This window comes from Mobula hypostoma, chromosome 2 (assembly GCF_963921235.1).
Source record: "Mobula hypostoma chromosome 2, sMobHyp1.1, whole genome shotgun sequence".
Taxonomy (NCBI): Eukaryota; Metazoa; Chordata; class Chondrichthyes; order Myliobatiformes; family Myliobatidae; genus Mobula; species Mobula hypostoma.
Window position 1 is genome coordinate 241,448,320 of NC_086098.1, and position 20,658 is coordinate 241,468,977.

At 46.1% G+C, this 20,658-nt stretch overlaps 1 protein-coding gene across 2 annotated transcripts in view; it reads right to left on the bottom strand.

The window, feature by feature from the left end:
- The window catches only part of itga10 (integrin, alpha 10), a 185,145-nt gene that overhangs the window by 132,304 nt on the left and 32,183 nt on the right, over positions 1 to 20,658 (bottom strand). For both annotated transcript variants that reach the window (XM_063041780.1, XM_063041779.1), the window contains exon 2: positions 5,460 to 5,571. In XM_063041780.1, the coding sequence (XP_062897850.1) occupies positions 5,460 to 5,571 (112 nt within the window). The remainder of the gene's footprint in view (positions 1 to 5,459; positions 5,572 to 20,658) is intronic.

The following is a 20,658-nucleotide window of genomic DNA, read 5'->3' on the forward strand; positions in this document are numbered from 1 at the left end:
ATGGGCGACATTTCGTATCGAGACCCTGCATCAGGACTGAGAGAGGTGAGGTGGCCAGGATAAAGGGGAGTGGGGGGGGTGAAAAGAAGACAGAGGTGATTGGTGGATCAAGAAGGGGTACAGGTAAAATGGTAATTTGGTTTATTATTGTCACAGTGGTACATAGAATTTAGAACAGTACAGGCCCTTCAGCCTATGATGCCGTGCTGATCCTTTAACCTACTGCAAGATCAATCTGATCCTTCCCCACTACATAGCCCTCCATCTTTCTATCGTCTACGTACCTATCTCAGAGTCTCTTAAATGTCCCTGATGTGTCTGCTTCTACCACCACTCCTGGCAGTGCGTGCCACACACTCACCACTCTCTGTGTAAAAATACTTACACAGAACATTGGTTATTAAAGCACAGCATAGACCCTTTGCCCCACAATGCTTTCAAAAAAGAGATGGATAGAGCTCTTAAAGAAAGCGGAATCAAAGTTTATGGGGATAAGGCAGGAACTGGATACGGATTGTGGATGATCAGCCATGATCCCAGTGAAAGGCGGTGCTGGCTCGAAGGGCTGAATGGCCTACTCCTGCACCTATTGTCTATTGTCTATTGTCTAATGTCGTACTGACCTTAAACCTACTTTAAGATCAATTTAACCCTTCCCTCGGTTTGACATCCACCCATACTTTCCTCCAATCTCCTTAAAAATTACGTCCCCTGGTGTTAGCCATTTAACTCCGTTATGGATGATCCCAAATCCGGATGTGAGAGGAGGAAGGTTGGACATGGTGATAGTAACCCCATCCCATAAAAAGCCAGAGCTACAGAAGCTCCAAAGAGCTCGTCCCTGGGAGAGGAAGGATGGGCTGCACCTGAGGACAACTTGAAAGGCTGGCCCAGGACGGAGGACTCTGGTGAGCTGCTGTCCCTGAAGGGGTGACGTATCAGCCACTTCCACCCTAGGACAAAGCCTCATAATACTGAAAACCTTTGATCGATACAGATCATTTCATCACCTCAGTGCATTGAGATAGCGCCAGGGATACCACAGAATTCACAGCAAAGTGTTGAGGTTACAGAGAAGTCAGGTCAAGTCACGTTTATTGTCAATTAACTATATACATGTATATAACCAAATGAGACAATGTTTCTCCAGACTTGGGTGTAAAGAACAATAGTACACATAACACACAGACTACACAATAACTTAGGAAAGTAAGAATTAAATCTACAAATGAATCACACATAAACAAGTTCAGAAGCCTAATGGTTTGAGGGAAGAAACTGTTTCCCATCCTGACCGTTCTTGTCTTTATGCATCAGAGACTCCTGCCCGATGGTAGAAAGTCAAAGAGGATGCTGGATGGATGGGTGGGATCCTTGATAATACTAAGGACCCTGCATACGCAGCGCTCCTGATAAATGTACCCGATGGATGGTGGGGAGACCCCTAACATCCTCTCAGCCGATCTCACAGTCCTTCGCAAGGACTTCCAGTCCGATGCTGGGCTGCTTCCGTACCAGATGGCGATGCAGCTTGTCAGGACTCTCTCAATGGTGCTCCTGTAAAATTCAGTTAAGGTGGGTATGGAGGGTGCCTCGCTTGCCTCAGTCTCCTGAGGAAGTGGAGACGCCGCTGTGCCTTCTTATTCAGGGAGGTGATGTTGAGGGACCAGGTAAGGTTGTCCATGATGTGAACTCCCAGGAACTTGGTGCACTTAACTCTCTATGGAGAAGCCCATGTATGCGCAGAGGAGGGTGGTTCATCTGCACCTTCCTGAAGTCCACCATGTAGGCAGAAAGTTTAGTGTAGGCAAACAACAAGAGCAGATCGAGTCATGTAGGACTGATCAACTCTGGCCCCTGTCTCGCCACTCCCCTGCTTCCCTCTTATCAGCTATCTCCCCTCTCCACCCTCAATCCTTACGCAGGTTCTAGACATGAAACGTCAACAATTCCCTTCTGCCCCTCAGATGCTACCCAACGCTTTGAGTTCCTCTGGCAGATCGATTGTTGATGCAGTTGGTCCATGCATTACGTCTGCATGAACAACTGTGCCAATGGAAACATCCCCCCCAGAGTTGGGTTTATTCATTAACAGAATCTCCACGATCTGTGGAACTGAGCCTCAGTAATCATGAGCCATTGCAAATGAAGCCATGGAGAGAAAGGTTTTTAAATTGAGATTCTGAATAATTTTGGTCAGTTTTTATTTCATTTACTTAGAGATACAGCACGGCGTATGGCCTTCGACCGATGAGCTGCACTGCCCAGCAATTTACCCCTAGCCTAATCACAGGACAATTTACAATGGCACATTAACCTACGTCTTTGGACTTAACAGTACACCTTCGGACTGTGGGAGGAAACCGGAGCACCAGAGGAGACCCACACATTCACGGGGAGGATGAATAAACTCCTTATAGACGGCAGCACAGGATGTCCAAACTCCAACACCCCGAGCTGTCGTGGCATTCAATAACTTGATTTCCCTGAATCTGAGCATAGGCTCTCAGCAAAATTTGGTGAACCTCTGTTGCCAAGGCTCTGCTACACAGATTGGAAAGAGCTGCAGAGGGCTGTAGGCTCAACCAGCTCCATCGCCTCCCCACCATCGAGGACTTCTTCAAAAGGCAGTGCCTCAGGAAGGCGGCATCCACGATGAGGACCTTCATGATCCAGGACATGCCCTCTTCTCATTGCTACCATCAGGGAGGAGGTACAGGAGCCTAAAGACACACACTCAATGTTTTGGGAACAGTTTCTTCTCTTCTGCTATCATATGGCTGAACAGTACACGAACACTATCTCACTTTTTCCTCTCTTCCTGCATTATTCATTGTATAAAATATTTTTTATTGTAACTTACAGCAATTTTTTTCAGGTATTGCTCTGTGCTGCTGCCACAGTACAACAAGCTTCATGACATATGTCAGAGGCAATAAACCTGATTCTGATTCTAAGGGGCTAATTGCAAACTGGATACAGAGCATCACACATTCTACTTGGTGTGAACATGGAATTTTTCAACCTCAGGCAGCTCACACTCCCACTGACCTGTCCAACTAGTTTTCTTCTCCCTTCCTCCACTTCTCCCATCTCCTTCCCTAGTCTAGTTCCATCAGCCCATTGTAGCTCCCCATCGGGCTCCATCTATTTTTAATATATCGCACTCTACTGCTGCCACAGAACAAAGTAGGTTTATTATCAAAGCATGTATACTATATACAATCCTGAGATTCATCTTCTTGCAGGCAGCCACAAAACAAAGGAACAGAATAGAATCCATGAAATCCACAACATAGACTGACAGATGCCCAATGTGCGATAAGAGAACAAGTCATGCAAACAATAAAAAAACTGAACAAATAATGGTTGCAACGTGAACCGCAGGGTCTCTGAAAGTGAGTCCACAGCCACGGAGCCAGTTTAGGGCTGAGGTAAGTGAAGCCGGTCCAGGAGTCTGTTGGCTATAGGCCAGAGCTACACAGTCAGATCGGTGCCAAGGGGAGTGATGCCAGATCTGGAGCCCGATGCCTACAGGGCTACGACCTACTCCCCAAACTGGCGGTATGGCACCCAAGACTCCTGCACCCCCTGCCCGATGCTGGCAACAAGAGGACAAACTTCATGACGTATGCCATTGACAATGAACCCGATTCTGATTCGGAAAGGCAGGTGAGAGCAGATGGAATTGCTCCACAACTGATGCAAAGCAGGATCAATAAAGGTCGCGGTTGCCTCCCAACCTTTCAAGTGGAGCCTTTTAATCAGAGTGAGCATTTGAAGGATTGCTGTAGGACCAAATGTTTGGCCGATGCCTTTGAATGGAAAATCCTACAAAAGGTAGTGGGTTTGGCCCAGTACATCACGGGTAAAAAGTCCTCCCAACCATTGAGCACATCTACATGAAACGCTGTCATAGGAAAGCAATATCCATTATCAGAGATCCTCACCACTCAGGCCAAACTCTTTTCTCGCTGCTGCCATCAGGTAGAAGTTGCAGGAGCCTCAGGACTCACACCACCAGGTTCTAGAACAATTACTACCCCTCAACCATCAGACTCTTGAACAAAAGGGGATAACTATATTCACTTGCCCCACCATTGAAACGTTCCCAGTACAAATGGTCTCACTTTAAGGACTCGGTATCTCATTACTTCATGTTCTCATTATTTATTGCTATTTATTTATATTTGCATTTGCACAGTTTATTGCCTTCTGAACTCTGGTTGATGTTTCATTGATTCTGTTATAGTTACTATTCTATAGATTTGCTGAGTTTGCCCACAGGAAAATGAATCTTAGGGTTGTATATGGTGACATACATGTACTCTGATAATAAAATTTACTTTGAACTTTGACCTGTCTATTCCTTTGTCCACAGGATGACATCAGCAGACCCATTTCATGCACAAATACTTTATTCTAGAGCTCTTCACCTGCTCTCTGGTACCTCGTCCAGACTGAAGCTCTTAGTGCTCAGGACCAGACGCCAAGAAGCTAACTGATTACTGAAGGTGCGAATTTGTCCCCACACAGCAGCAAAACCCTCACACAAGTATCAGAGGTCCCTGGAGTAGGAGCCCAGTCTGCTATTTTTGCTTTCCAAGCTGTCGTTTGCTCTCCTAGCTGACAGCCAACTAATTCAGCCTGGCCAGGGACATGATATTGAACTTACACTCAGTGGCCACTTGATTAGGCACAGGAGTGGAATGTGTCGTGGTCTTCTGCTGCTGTAGCCCACCCACTTCAGGGTTCGACATGTTGTGCATTCAGAGATGCTCTTCTGCACACCACTGTTGTAACGTGTGGTTATTTGAGCTTCTGTCTCCCTGTCAGCTTGAACCAGACTGGCCATTCTCCTCTGACCTCTCTCATTAACAAGGCTTTATCAGCCACAGGGCTGCTGCTCAGTGGATGTTTTTTTTTTGTTTTTCACGCCATTCTCTATAAACTCTATTGTGTGTGATAAGCCCAGGAGATCAGTTGCTTCTGAGATACTCAAACCACCCCATCTGGCACCAACAATCATTCCACGGTCAAAGTCACTTAGATCACATTTCTTCCCCATACTGACGTTTGGTCTGAACCTCTTGACCATGCCTGCATGCTTTTGTGCATTGAGTTGCTGCCACATGATTGGCTGATTAGATATTTGCAATAACAAAGCAGGTGTAAAGGTGTACCTGATAAAGTGGCCACTGATATAATAGGGTCTTTTAGGTAAGTACGTGGAAAAATAGAGGGCTACGCGGTAGGGAAATTCTAGGCAGCTTCTAGAGTAGGTTACATGGTCAGCACAACATTATGGGCCAAAGGGCCTGCAATGTGCTGTAGAATTTCTATGTTTCTATGATTGTATCTGTTTGTTAATCTCTGTACACAATGGAGAAGATAACAGTGTCTAAAAGACTTATACTCAGACTGAAGCAAGTGTGAAAGAAAATTATTTGCAAACTTACCATTTCTGACCCTCCGCTTCCTGTTGCTGAACTTTATACCCAAACTGACCCTTCTTTGGTCCTCTGAAGGTTCTGACTTCTTTGACATTAATGTTGAATGAGTCACTGAGGCCTGTCAAAGCAGAAATGGATGGTTAGATGCAGAGCAAGAGATCAGCTCTACAACCCTAGGGTCACTACGAGTTGGGTAGAGAGTCGCGATTCGGATTCAGATTCATTTATTTATCACGTGCGCACCAAAACCGACAGTGAAATGTGTCATTTGTGTTAACAACCAACACCACCTAAGGATGTGCTGGGGGAAGCCTGCAAGTGTCGCCGCACATTCCGTGTCATGCTCACAATGTTCAGCAGAACAACAGCAAAAACAAATCCTGACGAAGGGCATCAGCCCGAAACAAAGACTGTTTATTCCCATACATAGATGCTAGCCTGACCTGTTGATTGTGCGTAGATTTCCATCACCTCTAGTGTGTCGCAGAAAACAAGCGCTTTTCCTCCCACCCACAGACAGTCCTTTAAGTCCAGCCTCCAGTCTCCAGGATTCGGCCTTCGCGTTTCAAATCCTGGATTTCCAATCAACCTTTGGGCTACATTCTTTGTATGTACCACCTCCCCCACCCCCCGCTCCCCCGTTTAACCAATAATGGGACCCCAAACTCCAGGCTCAAACTCCAGCCTCACCGACTCATCGCCCCTTGTGCCCCTTGCTCATACGGACATCTGACCCCAGGACCAACCACCCTGGGACAGCCCGACATCCACAGATGTCCCTCATCACCCACCCATATCGATGGTCTTTGAGTGCGGAGCAGGGGCCTGCACTCCGGATGTGCTTTCTCCCTTTGTCCACGGTGCTGGCCTTCGAGCTGTCCCTCACACTGTCCCATCACATACTCCCAGGACAGGGACAGCACAGGGTTAGGTACAAACTGTTGCACACTCTACAATATCCAGTCACACACTTTCAGAATAAGACCATAAGACAAGGGAGCAGAATTAGGCCATTCAGCCCATCAAATCTGCTGCACCATTCCATCATGGTCAATTTATTATCCCTCTAAAACCCATTCTCCTGCCTTCCCCCCGTGGCCTTTGATACCCTGTATGCTGCCTTGAGGTTCATTTTCTTGTAGGCATTTACAGGAAAATAAAGAAACAAGATAGAATTTATAAAAATCTGTACATAAATAAAGACTGACAATGTGCAGAAGATGACAAATTGTACAAATAAAAAATAAATAGTACTGAGAAGATGAGTCCTTGAAAGTGATAGGTTGTGGAATCAGTTCAGAGTAGTGGCAAGTAAAGTTATCCACACTGGTTCAAGAGCCTGATGATTGAGGGGTAATAACTGTTCCTGAACCTGGTGGGTGAGTCCTGAGTCTCCTGTACCTTCTTCCTGATGGCAGCAGTGAGAAGAGAGCACGGCCTGGGTGGTGAGGGTCCCGGATGATGGATGCTTCTCTCCTGCAACCAAGCTCCTTGTAGATGTGCTCAGTGGTAGGGAGGGCTTTACCCGTGATGGACTGGGCCGTATCCACCACTGTCTGTAGACTTTTCCATTCCTGGGCTTTGGGGTTTCCATTCCAGCCCATGAGGCAATCAGTCAGGATGTTCTCCACTGTGCATCTATAGAAAATTTTAGGTGACGTGCCGAATCTATGCAAACCTAAAAGTAGAGGCACTGTCATGAATTCTTTATGATAGGGAATTTAAACATCCACAAGATTACCAACTGGTCAATATCTGTATCCAACTAGTCTATCTATTCAACTTTAGAACAGTTTGGCAACAGGGGCCATGTTGTTCTCCCTGTGCATAAGTCAGTAAAGTGTGACTGGGGAACAGATGCAAACTTTCAGAGTTAACTTAATTAGCCATGATACAGGCAGTGATTCTCTTCAACAAGATAGTCTAACCATCTCTTCTACAGCATCACCATCACCTCGGCACCCACCGCTAACGTTCCGTGGTCACCAGATACAAAACCAGATCAGCCGCATGAATACTGTGGCTACAGAAGATCAGAGATGGAATATTCTGTGGCAGGTGACTCACCTCCTGACTCCCCAAAGCCTTTCCACCATCTACATGGCACAAGTCAGGAGTGTGATGGAATATTCTCTGTGTGAGTGTAGCTCCAACAGCATTCCAGAAGCTGAATACCATTCAGCCGTTTGAATCTGTCAACTCAAAAATCCATCCCTCCCTCCACCATTATAGCCTGGTAGCAGTACGTTCAGTGGTTGCTTTATTGGGTACCTCCTGACACAAGCTAATAGAGAGAGGGACGCCACACAAGCTAATCTAGAGACTGCTGCACGTGAAAATCCTAGGAGATCAGCAGCTTCTGAGATACTCCAACCACCCTGTCTGGCACCAACAACCATACCATGGTCAAAGTCCCCAATTCCGAAGTTTGATCTGAAGCTCTTGACCTTGTCTGCATGCTTTTATACATTGAGTTACTGGCACATGATTGGCTGATTAGTTATTTGCATTAACGAGCAGGTGTACAGATGCACCTAATAAAGCCACGAACTGTATCTTCAAGATGGAGCATCAATTTAGCAAGGCTTTCCTCCACTGATCTATTTCATCATATCTGGGCTACACAACTGCTTACAATGAGCTTTGTAGGAATGCTTAACAGTGTTCCACAATAAATCAGCCAAGAAGGAATGGCTGGGCAGACTCCAGAAGCCAATTGGCTTAATTCTGCTCCCGTGTCGTAACAGCCTTATCAGAGGTTGATAGGTTCTTGACTAGTAAGGGCGTCAAAGGTCAGGGAGAGAGGCAGGAGAAGGGGGTTGAGGGGCGAAATAAAGGCAGATGTTAGCGTGACATCATTACAACTCAGGATGTCAGAGTTCAGAGTTCAATTCTGACACCCTCTGTAAGAAAGTCTGTACACTCTTCCAGTGTGCGCATATGTTTCCTCCGGGTGCTCTGATTTTGTCCCACAGTCTGAAGACGTACTGGTTAGTAGGTCATTGTAAATTGCCCTATGATTAGGCTCGGTGGGTTGCTGGGTAGTGCGGCCCCCTGGGCCAGCAGTCCCTATTCCGCACTGTATCCCTAAATAAAATAAGTCAGCCATGACGGATTGGAGGGGCAGATTTGAGGAGCGAATGGCCTGGTTCTACTCCTATATCTTACGATCTAATATACATTTTGGAAAACAATTCACAAATTGTATCAGCAGCCACTACAGACTGAGCCAGTCGGAAAGAGCAACATGTTGCAAAGTGCTAAGCTCACTTGTTTGGGGAAATAACCACCCGGGAGAGTCCAATTACACTTTCCTTAACTCGCTCCTTGCAACAGGGACTTCTAAATGTTGCTTGTCAGGAGGAAGTTTACTGTTAGCAGTAACCTGGCAAGTCACATTCTGAGGCGGCTGCAAGGCTACAAAGAGCAGGCCGTTAAAGAGCAGCTCCCTAAAGAGACGAAAAGCCACCTACACTTAAGACGAAGTTGGAACTTTCACTGTAAAAGCAAAATCATAACTGACTTCCGCAAATGCACTGCATCAACAGTAGTGCGATCACTCGCGCTAATGGAGAATGCCTGTGCTTGACTTTTTCTAACGTGGGGAGGCTGTTAGCAGTATACATTGCATCTCAACCAATGTCAATCAGGCTTTAGATGATCTGAGCAATGGAATCAACTTGCACAAAACAGCGCACGCTAACGCTTTCACCATCGTTTTGGGGGATTTTAACTAAGCCAGTCTGAAAAAAAAATCACTAAACAATTACCATCAACAGATCACTTGCAATACCAGAGAAAACAACACACTGGACCATTGCTACACCACCATCAAGAATGCCTACCGTGCTATTCCACGCCCTCACTTTGGGAAGTCTGATCACCTGGCTGTACTTCTACTCCCCGAGTATAGGCAGAGACTGAAGACTGCAGCACCAGTAGTGAGGGTCAGGAAGGTATGGACAAGGGAAGCATAGGAGTGCCTACAGGACTGCCTTGAATCAGTGGACTGGACTGTATTCAGGGATTCATCTTCGAAACTGGATGAATATGCTGCAGTTGTTACCGACTTCATTAAAAACCGTGTGGTTGAGTGTGTGCCTACAAAGGCTTACTCTACATTCCCAAACCAAAAGCCGTGGATGAACCAGGAGGTACGTTGTCTGCTGAAGACTAGATCGGTGGCATTCAAGTCCGGCAACCCAGGCCTGTATCAGAAAACCATGTGTGATTTGTGGAGGGCTATTTCAAGGGCGAAGAGACAATTTCGAACGAGGTTGGAGGTGACATCGGATGTACAACTCTGGCAGGGTTTGCAGGACATTACTTCCTACAAAGCAAAACCCAATAGCATGAATGGCAGCGAAGCTTCACTACCAGATGAACTCAACACCTTCTATGCCCACTTTGAAAGGGAGAATATAACTGCAGCTGTGAAGATCCCTGCTGCACCCAGTAACCCTATGATCTCTGTCTCAGAAGCCCATGTTACACTGTCTTTAAAGACGGTGAACCCTTGCAAGGAGGAAGGCCCAGACAGAGTACCTGGTAAGGCTCTGAAAACTTGTGCTAACCAACTAGCGGGAGTATTCAAGGGCATTTTCAGCCTCTGACTGCTACAGGCGGAAGTTCCCACTTGCTTCAAAAAGGCAACAATTATACCAGTGCCTAAGAAGAATAATGTGAGCTGCCTTAATGTCTATTGCCCAGAAGCACTCACATCTACAGTGATGAGCTTTGAGAGGTTGGTCATGACTAGACTGAACTCCTGCCTCAGCAAGGACCTGGACCCACTGCAATTTGCCTATCGCCACAATAGGTCAACAGCAGACGCAATCTCAATGGCTCTTCACATGGTCTTAGACCGTCTGGACAATACAAACACCTATGTCAGGATGCTGTTGTCGACAGTAGCTCAGTATTTAACACCATCATTCCCACAATCTGTGTGGATTGGTGATAGTATCTCCTCCTTGCTAATGATCAACACTGGAGTACCTTAGGGGTGTGTGCTTAGCCCACTGCTCTACTCTCTCTATACCCATGACTGTGTGGCTAGGCATAGCTCAAATACCATCTATAAATTTGCTGATGATACGACCACTGTGGTAGAATCTCAGATGGAGATGAGAGGGCGTACAGGGGTGAGATATACCAACTAGTGGAATGGTGTCGCACCAACAACCTTGCACTCAATGTCAGTAAGACAAAAGAGCTGATTATGGACTTCAGGAAGGGTAAGACGAAGAAACACACACCAATCCTCATAGAGGGATCAGCAGTGAAGAGAGTGAGCAGTTTCAAGTTCCTGGGTGTCAAGATCTCTGAAGACCTAACCTGGTCCCAACATACTGATGCAGCTATAAAGAAGGCAAGACAGCGACTATACTTCATTAGGAGTTTGAAGAGATTTGGTAAGTCGACAAAAACACTCAAAAACTTCTATAATGTACCGTGGAGAGCATTCTGACAGGCTGCACCACTGTCTAGTATGGGGGGCGGGGGGAGGGGGCTACTGCACAGGACCGAAAGAAGTTGCAGAGGGTTGTAAATTTAGTTGGTTTCATCTTGGGTACTAACCTACGAAGCACCTAGGATATCATAAAGGAGCGGTGTCTCAAGAAGGCAACGTCCATTATTAAGGACCCCCAGTACCCAGAGCATGCCCTTTTCTCACTGTTACCATCAGGTAGGAGGTACAGGAGCCTGAGGACACACACTCAGCGATTCAGGAAACCCCTCTGCCATCCTATTCCTAAATGGACATTGAACTGATGAACAGTACCTCACTTTTTTTTAATATATATTATTTCTGTTTTTGCACTTTTTAATCTGTTCAATATACCTATACTGTAACTTATTGATTTATTTTTCTTCTATATTATGTATTGCATTATACTGCTGCTACTAAGTTAACAAATTTCACGACACATGCGGTGATAATAAACCTGATTCTGATGCGCAGACGGCCACCACATGGTCCTCTACAGGCGCGGGGGGGTCAGGGTCCAAAACAACTCAGGACCCTTCCCTGTTGCAGCCTTCTTCCACCTTCACTGCTGGTGTGACGTGTCATCGTCTTCCACCAGCTCTGTTGTTGAGGTTTTGGTTGGATCAGTCCTTGCCCAGAATCTCCCCCTTGACCTTACCACCATGGGTGACCCTACCAGGAGCTAAACTCCAGACACCATCGCCCCCCGGGATCTCAGGAACTCACGAGCCGCTCCACCACAGCAAGGCGACAGTCCTCGGAGAGGTCTGCATCCACAGCTTTGTTCCTCTCCCTTTCTCGCAGCCCTCCTCTCAGAGCCAGATTAGTTTCTTGTCATATACACCGGGACGCAATGAAATTCCTCGGTGGAGTGGAGCCGACAGAGTAACAGCATAAATACCACAATAACGAGTGCAGCAAGAAATGCTGGCGTGACTTCAAATGAATTAATAAAGAGAGGCCTCTGTTGATTGGGGTCAACTGTGGATGTTGCGTCCCAGCTTTTTTTTGATACGCAAGCCAGGGCAGTATGACATGGAGAGCCAGTTGTTGCTCATGTAGCAGGCTCCCCTTCTCTATGCAGCTGATGAGTTCAAAGGAACTGCAGAGACCAATACAATTTGGCACCAGCAGTGTTGCAGGAGCTGCCAGTCAGTGTTGAACTCAATATAGGACTGTCTTAGGGAGCAAGGAGGTCCTTCTGCAGCTGTACAGGTGAGATCCCACCTGGAGTATTGTGTGCAGTTTTGGTCTCCAAATTTGAGGAAGGACATTCTTGCTATGGAGGGAGTGCAGCGTAGGTTCACAAGGTTAATTCCCAGGATGGCAGGACTGTCATATGTTGAAAAATTGGAGCAACTGGGCTTGTATACACTGGAATTTAGGAGGATGAGAGGGGAAACATTTAAGATTATTAAGGGATTGGACATGCCAGAGTCAGGAAAAATGTTCCCAATGTTGGGGGAGTCCAGAACCAGAGGCCACAGTTTAAGAATAAGGGGTAGACCATTTAGAACGGAGTTGAGGAAAAACTTTTTCACACAGAGAGTTGTAGATCTGTGGAATGTTCTGCCTCAGAAGGCAGTGGAGGCCAATTCTCTGGATGCTCTCAAAAAAGAGTTAGATAGAGCTCTTAAAGATAGTGGTGTCAAGGGATATGGGGAGGAGGCAGGAACGGGGTACGGATTGTGGATGATCAGCCATGATCACAATAAATGGCGGTGCTGGCTCAAAGGGCCGAATAGCCTACTCCTGCACCTATTGTCTATTGTCTATTGACTCCAGCTCTGGATTTTTCTCTTATGTTTAGTCCTGAAGTCTTCCTCATGAGTGGGTACAGCCACAAGGCAGTGGAGGTTTGAGATCAGTTTTCCTTCCAACCACGACAGACGAGCCCCATCTGCCCCAAGCAACCGGTTTTAAGATACCAGTAACCTGCTTTTGCTCCTTCTCCTGTCAGAAGAAATGGTTTGCCATGCTTAGTAGGTAAACCACACGTGAAGGCCAGGAGCTGGACTTGGTTGTCAGTGGCTATCTGAGACGCACACGTATTTTATAGATAGTGGGAGCTTATCCACACCATTACCCCTGGCTATAACAACTTTAAGGAACCGAGGAATTAATAACAGATGTAGAATTATGATGGCAACATCACCGGGATGTGAAAGAGGTGATTTGTTCAGATAGTAGTGGAGAATAAAATGTTTTTAAGTTGGTCATCTGGGCTTTCAAGCGACCACGTCTTTTCCCAGAAAGTGCATTGACCTTCATTAGACCGGGGATTGAGTTTAAGGGCCATGAGGTAATCCTGTAGCTCTGGTTAGATCACACTTGGAATATTGTGATAAAGGTAGAGATTAGCTTTATTTGTCATGTGTACGTCGAAGTATCTTGAAATGCATTTTTCAAGTCAAATCGAATCAGTGAAGATTGTGCTAGGCAGCCCACAAGTTTTGCCATGCTTCCGGTACCAACAGCTCACTAACCCTAACTCTCCGTCTTCCGAATGTAGGAGGAAACTGGTGTACCCGGAGGAAACTCACACTGTCACAGGGAGAACGTACAGACAGCGGCAGGGAGCGAACCCCAGACTTACAGTTGTCTCTGTCATAGCGTTACATAACCCCTACACCACTGTGCCACCCTATTGTGTTCAGTTGTGGTCGCCTCACTGTAAGAAGGACGAGGAAGCTTTAGAGAGGGTGCAGAGAAGATATACCAGGATGCTGCCTGGATTAGAGAGTGAGTCTTATGAGGATAGGTTGAGCGAGCTAGGGCTTTTTCTTTGGAGCGAAAGAGGGTGAGAGGTGAATTGACAGAGGTGTACAAGTTGATAAGAGGTATAGATTGAGTGGACAACCAGAGACTTTCTCCCAGGGCAAAATGATTAATGTATGAGGATACTGTGGTAAACCATGTATATACGTTGTAACTCAGTTACCTGTCTGGACACACCCCTCTGCTGACTGTCCCTGTGGCTCCTCCCACAGAGTCCTGTATAAAGATGTTCGCCTTGCTCCTCCCCCTCAGTCCGGGGGCAGACACTCACTGTGGAGGTCGTATTGTACAGCAAATAAAAGCCTTTCAGTATTTTACCAAACCTCAGACTTTTGGAGTAATTGAAGGTGCTTCAGATACACCTTTAAGAATTTCCTTCACGCGCTTATCCTTCTGGTGGGTGAGTAGTGAGTCAGTGACTGTGAGACTCATAGTATTAAATTTTTTTTAACACACCCGACATCCACACAAACACATTGCAGCTAGGATTGTTAAAATTCCTGAAAGATACCTCATTCTTTTATGTGCTATTCCCAAAAGGAAGGAAACCAAGTCTTTCACTGCCAAAATCATTCTCCATATCAGATCGGAGAATAAGATACTATGGTAGACCTACGTATCCCAGCAAATGTTACTGACCTGCTTGATTGTGTGCATGTAGCCATTAGGGCATTGGACATACACCAGCCTTACTGAATGTGATTGGTGCCTGCCACAGCCTTTTGTGTTACTGAGTGTGAAAGTTCCTGCTTTGATCCCTGTCTGTACTAACTTGTGTCAGCCAATCAGCCAGTTCTAGAGTTAACATATACCAGCCACAGTTCCCACTCCTGACTAGGAATGACCATAACACATCGGAGCAGAACTCGGCCATTCGGCCCATCTAATCTTGCCGTGATCGATTCACAGTGCACAGGAGGGAGACTGAAAATCTGGCTGACGACAACAACCTCTTACTCAATATCAGCAAAACCAAGTTGCTGATCATTGACTTCAGGAGGAGGAAACTGTTGGTCTATAAGCCAGTTCTCATCGGGGGATCAGAGGTGGAGAGGATCAGCAGCTTTAAGTTTGCCAGTGTTATCATTTCAGAGGACCCGTCCTGGGTTCAGCATATAAGCGCCATTAGGAAGAAAGCACGGCAGCACTTCGACTTCCTTAGAAACTTTGCAAAGATTCGACGTGTCATCTAAAATTCTGACAAACTTCTACATGTGTTCTGGAGAGTATACTGACTGGGTGCATCACAGCCTGGTATGCAGACACCAATGGCCTTGAATGGAATATCCTACAAAAAGTAATGGATATGGACAGCTCAGTCCATCACAGGTAAAGTCCTCCCTACCAACAAGCACACCTACACAAACGCTGCCACAGAAAGGCAGCATCCATCATCAAGGACTGCCACCACACAGGACATGCTCTCTTCTCGCTGCTGCCATCAGGAAGAAGGTATGGGAACATCAGGACCCACATCACCAGGTTCAGGAACAGTTATTACCCCTCAACCATCAGGCTCCTGAACCAGGGGGGATAACTTCACTCAACTTCATTCGCCCCATCACTGAACTGTTCCCACAACCTGTGGACTCACTTTCAAGGACTCTTCATCTCATGGTCTCAATATTTATTGCTTATTGTTGTTGTATTTTGTTTTCTCAGCTCAAGCTGGTAAAACCTGGGGTACTGGCATAGCCAGGCACAATTATTTCTCAATTGCAAGGAACTTTCGGACTGTTCTAGTGGCGTTTACTATTATGGCTTTCTGGAAATTTACATGTGTAGGTCTAATTGTTAATTGTTATTGTGTAGTGACTGTGGGATGTACCAGTCATAGATATTACTATTGGGACAATGGATATCCTAGTCATGTTCCATAGTCTTTCAATTTCCTCTTTTAATTCAGCATATTTCTGGTGTTTTTCACTTCTTGATTTCTGTATGCTGTTTGTGTTTGGAATGGCTATATCTATTAAGTAAGTTGTCCTTGCTTGTTTATTACTAATTTTTATTTTTGTATTTGCACAGTTTGTCTTTTGCACATTAGTTGTCCGTCCATCCCGAAGGAGTCGTCTTTCATTGATTCTATTGTGTTTTTTTGTATTTGCTCACAAGAAAATGAATCTCAGGACTGTGTACAGTGAAGAGAACTACGATGGCGCTAGAGAGGAGCTTCTTCCAGCTCATTTGTGGAAACAATTTCATTTCTACCCTTAATGTCTCTTTATTTTCCTTTTCAAGGTAGATTGGGTTCTGTCAGTGCCCTTGACCTGCAGCTGCACTCAAACGCAAACACGAGGAAATCTGCAGATGCTGGAAATTCAAGCAACACACACAAAATGCTGGTGGAACGCAGCAGGTCAGACAGCATCCATAGGAAGAAGTTGACATTTCAGGCCGAGACCCTTCATCAGGACTAACTGAAAGAAGAGATAGTAAGAGATTTGAAACTACGGCAATGGTTCCCACACCATTGGGGCTCTCCGACTAGCTATTTGATGATATCCCAAGGGCATAACCTAGAAGACGACCGCACCTTCAGGATTCCGAGGTTTTGCGGCCCTGTGGACGAGTTGATTCTATGCCAGTGCCGCTGACTCAAGAGTCACAGGAGAAAATGGACTATCAGGAGCAGCGGATCAGCTGTTGGATGTCTCTGTACTCGGCGAACCACTCTCTCTTTTGTTTTCTCATTGGCGAAGGAGAGTTTCCAACTGATTCTCAAGTCAGAGAACTCAAGAAAAGCAACACGGCTGACTTTAACACCGTAAATCAGCAAGTTGTTTTGGTTTTGTTGGTCTCCACTCTCGCTATGTGACACCTCCCCGCCTCTTTAAATAAAGGGAGAGAGGAGGGAGGAGGAAGGAGGGGAGAGGGGAGAGGGGAGAGGGGAGAGGGGAGAGGGGAGAGGGGAGAAGGGAGAGGGAGGGGGGAGAGGGGAGAGGGGAGAGGGGAGAGGGGAGAGGGGAGGAGGGGAGAGGGGAGAGGGGAGAGGGGAGGAGGGGAGAGGGGAGAGGGGAGAGGGGAGAGGGGAGAGGGGAGAGGGGAGAAGGGAGAAGGGAGAGGAAGGAGGGGAGAGGGGAGAGGGGAGAGGGGAGAGGGGAGAAGGGAGAAGGGAGAGGAAGGAGGGGAGAGGGGAGAGGGGAGAGCCATTGTCAAATTGATCGGGTGAATGATTAGTTTTTCTTGACTGCAAATCATGGTATCTCTTGGGGGTTTTGCTATTGCTTGCTTGGTGGGTGGTGGGTGCTGATGCTTTTTTTGCTGAAATAAGTGGAGTAGGAGTTAAGATCGGGGCAAAGTTAAGATGGTGCTAAATGGCACTCCTTTGCTTGCATCTTCGGAAACAGCTCTATTTCCATCTTTAATATCTTTATTTTTCCCTTTCAGGGTTCTTTTGAAGACCCTGACCTGGGGTTACACGCTGACTTCGGTGGACTGGGCGTTGTTAGGCACGCCAAGGGTTCGGCCTGAGAGTCTGGCTCTAATTCGGAAACCTAAGATCTTGGGGCTGTGGAGACAGGCAGATTGGGGGTCGGTGTCTCTGCAGGAGACCCATGTGTCGTCGGGAGAGCCGGGATATCTCCTGTGGGCCCGAAGACCCGAGATCTTTGCAATCTTCGGGCACAGGGCTCAAAAAAAGCGACGCAACAGACTTTTAACATCGTAAACCAGCGAGTTGTTTGTTATGTCTCCCCGCTCACTGGGAAAATGGAGACACCTTTTTCTCCCTTATTAGGGGAGAGAGATAACCTGTGGTATGTCGAATACTAGGTGAAACACGAAGTCTTTGGGGTAACTGCAAGTCTCTGTCTTTGCGATTGCTTTGCTCATGCTTGAGTGCTTGGTGACGGTGCGGATGCTTGCTTCTTTTTTGCCGGTGGGGGGAGGGGGGATTGTTGCTCGCTGCCGCTTACGCGCGGGAGGGAGGGGAGCTGGGGGACTTTGGGGTTCTTACATTTATCTGTCGTTCATTCTTTGGGGCACTTCTCTGTTTTCGTGGATGTTTTGCAAAGAAAAAGCATTTCAGGATGTATATTGTATACATTTCTCTGACATTAAATTGGATATTTGAACCTTTGAAACTTTAAGGAGGAGGGGGAGGGCTGATACTTTGCTGCTCCATGTGCTTGGGAGGGGGAGAAGGGGGCTTTGGGGTTCTACTGTTTTTGCTGTCATTCATTCTTTGGGGTACTCTTCTGTTTTTGTGGATGCTGGTGAAAAGCAAGAATTTCAGGTTGTATATTCAAATATAGTACATTTTCTGATATTAAATGGAACTATTTAATATATGATCACAGTGAATGGTGGTGCTGGCTCGAAGGGCTGAATGGCCTACTCCTGCACCTATTGTCTATTAAACTATAGAGTGATATATATGTACTTTGATAATAAATTTATTTTGAACTTTGAACTTTCAATCCCATTCTCCTGCCTTCTCCCCATAATCGTTGACACCCTTACTAATCAAGCTCCCCTCAACTTTTCTTGTAAATATACCCAATGGCTTGGTCTCCACAGCCATCTGTGGCAATGAATTCCATAGATTCACCACCTTCTGGTAAAGGAAATTCCTCCTCGTCTCTCTTCTAAAGGGACATCCTTCTATCCTGAGGCTGTGGCCTCTGGTCCTAGACCCAGCAACTACGGGAATATTCTTTCCACGTCCGCTCTATTTAGGCCTTTTGAATATTCAGATTCATTTTGGCTGCCACAGTGGCCTAGTAGTCAGTACAACACTATCACAGCTTGGGGCTCTCTGCTGTTGAGAGTTCAGTTCCAGCACCATCTGTAAGGGGTTTGTGTGATCTCCCTGAGAAATGTGTGGGTTTTTTCTTGGTGCTCCAGTTTCTTCCCACAGTCCAAAGAAGTACCAATTAGTCATTGTAAATTGTCCTGTGATTAGGCTAGGGTTAAAGAGGTGGGTCATAGGGGGGAAGGAAGGAAGGCCTGTTCCACGCTGTATCTTTAAATAAAATGTATCAATTATCACATATACATTGAAAAATATGGTGAAATACCTTGTTTTCATTAACAGCCAACAGACCTAACGACGTTCTGGGGGCAGCCCACAAGTTTCGCCACACATTCTGGCACTAACATAGCATGCCCACAATGTTCAGCACAAACCACATGAGCAACAATAACAACAGCAGAACGAACCCCTTTCCCACCCTCCTCAAAGTCAAAAGTCAAAATAAAAATTATTATGACAATACATACATGTCATCCACATACATCCCTGAGATTTGCATACTCAGCAAATCTATAGAATAGTAACTGTTAACAGGGTCAATGAAAGAGCAAGAACAGCAAACTGTTGAAATACAACTTTAAATAAATAGCAATAAATAATGAGAGCATAAAGTAATAAGATAACAAGGCCTTGGTCCTGGACTCTCAAAGTCACAGATGTCACGCCTCCATCCTTTAGTCTCTGGCTCATACTTGCAGACACACAGACATTGGCCCTTTGATCTTGGACAAGCCGACCCAATAACTGTCTCAATTTGCAATTAAAAGAGCACTCCACGAGTTGTTTTCCAGGATGCAATAGACAATAGGTGCAGGAGTAGGCCATTCAGCCCTTCGAGCCAGCACCGCCATTCACTGTGATCATGGCTGATCATCCACAATCAGTACCCTTTCCTGCCTTCTCCCCATATCCCTTCACTCCGTTATCTTTAAGAGCTCTATCTAACTCTTTCTTGCAAGAATCCAGAGAATTGACCTCCACTGCCTTCTGAGGCAGAGCATTCCACAGAACCACAACCCTCTGTGTGAAAAAGTTTTTCCTCAACTCCGTTCTAATTGACTACCCCTTATTCTTAAACTGTGGCCTCTGGTTCTGGACTCCCCCAACATCGGGAACATGTTTCCTGCCTCTAGCATGTCCAATCCCCTAATAATCTTACATGTTTCAATCAGATGCATACTGAAACAGGCCTTATTTGATACTCGGAGGTCATTAACTTGGTGGAACAGCAGCCAGCAGCTGATTTTGACAGAGGTGACTAGACTACACTGATGAGTCTGTTGTTCCCGCGTTAGTCACCTTAGAACTCACAAAAGTGTTCTGAACACAGGTTATATTTAATCAGAATGACTACCCAAGGAAAAGATGATCATATTTTGGTGATACTTTTGGAATCATCAACATTTTAGTTCAAACCTCAGCAGCAGGACTTAGGCTGGACCAATCCATGCTTTATTCAGGTTGGGATTATCCACTTAGTGTTATCACATGCAACTCCACCATGGGCATTCTCAAGCCCAGATGCTAAAGGATGAGGGTTGGCATGGGGCTCCGGAAACGCCAACGGAGGTCCCAGAGACTTCATTCTTGGGAGAGGTTGGGCTACTCCTGGGACAACTTGAAAGACTGGACCCTGGCAAGCTCCTGTTGGCAGCCCATTAGGGGTGATGGGCTTAAGAACTCAGCAGGTCAGATAGCATCTGCAGAGGGGAATAAACAGTCAACATTTGGGGCCAAGACCCTTCATCACAACAGAGTCTGCGTGAGAGTGTGTGGTGTGGGAGGGATGAGAAATGGGCTTGGTTTCCTGTTCTTCTCATGTTCTGTTGTTGCTAGTGTGTCCTCTGGTTCTAGACTTCCCCACTATAGGAAGCATCCTTTCCACATCCACTCTCTCTAGGCTTTTCAATATTCCATCGGTTTCAATGAGATCCCCCTCATAAACTCCAGAGAATGCAGTCATGATCAAATGATGAAGACGACTCAATGGGCCAAATGGCCTAATTCTGCTCCTATGAGTTATGGTCTTTCTTAAAACAATGTTTACACTGTGAGCTTCACATGAGCAAGGAACTTCACTGCAGCCTGGTATGTATACAACAATAAACTCATCTGAAATGGGACAGTCAAAAGTCCTTTTTAGCATGGTACCAGGTATTAAAAAAACAGCAGACATAGTT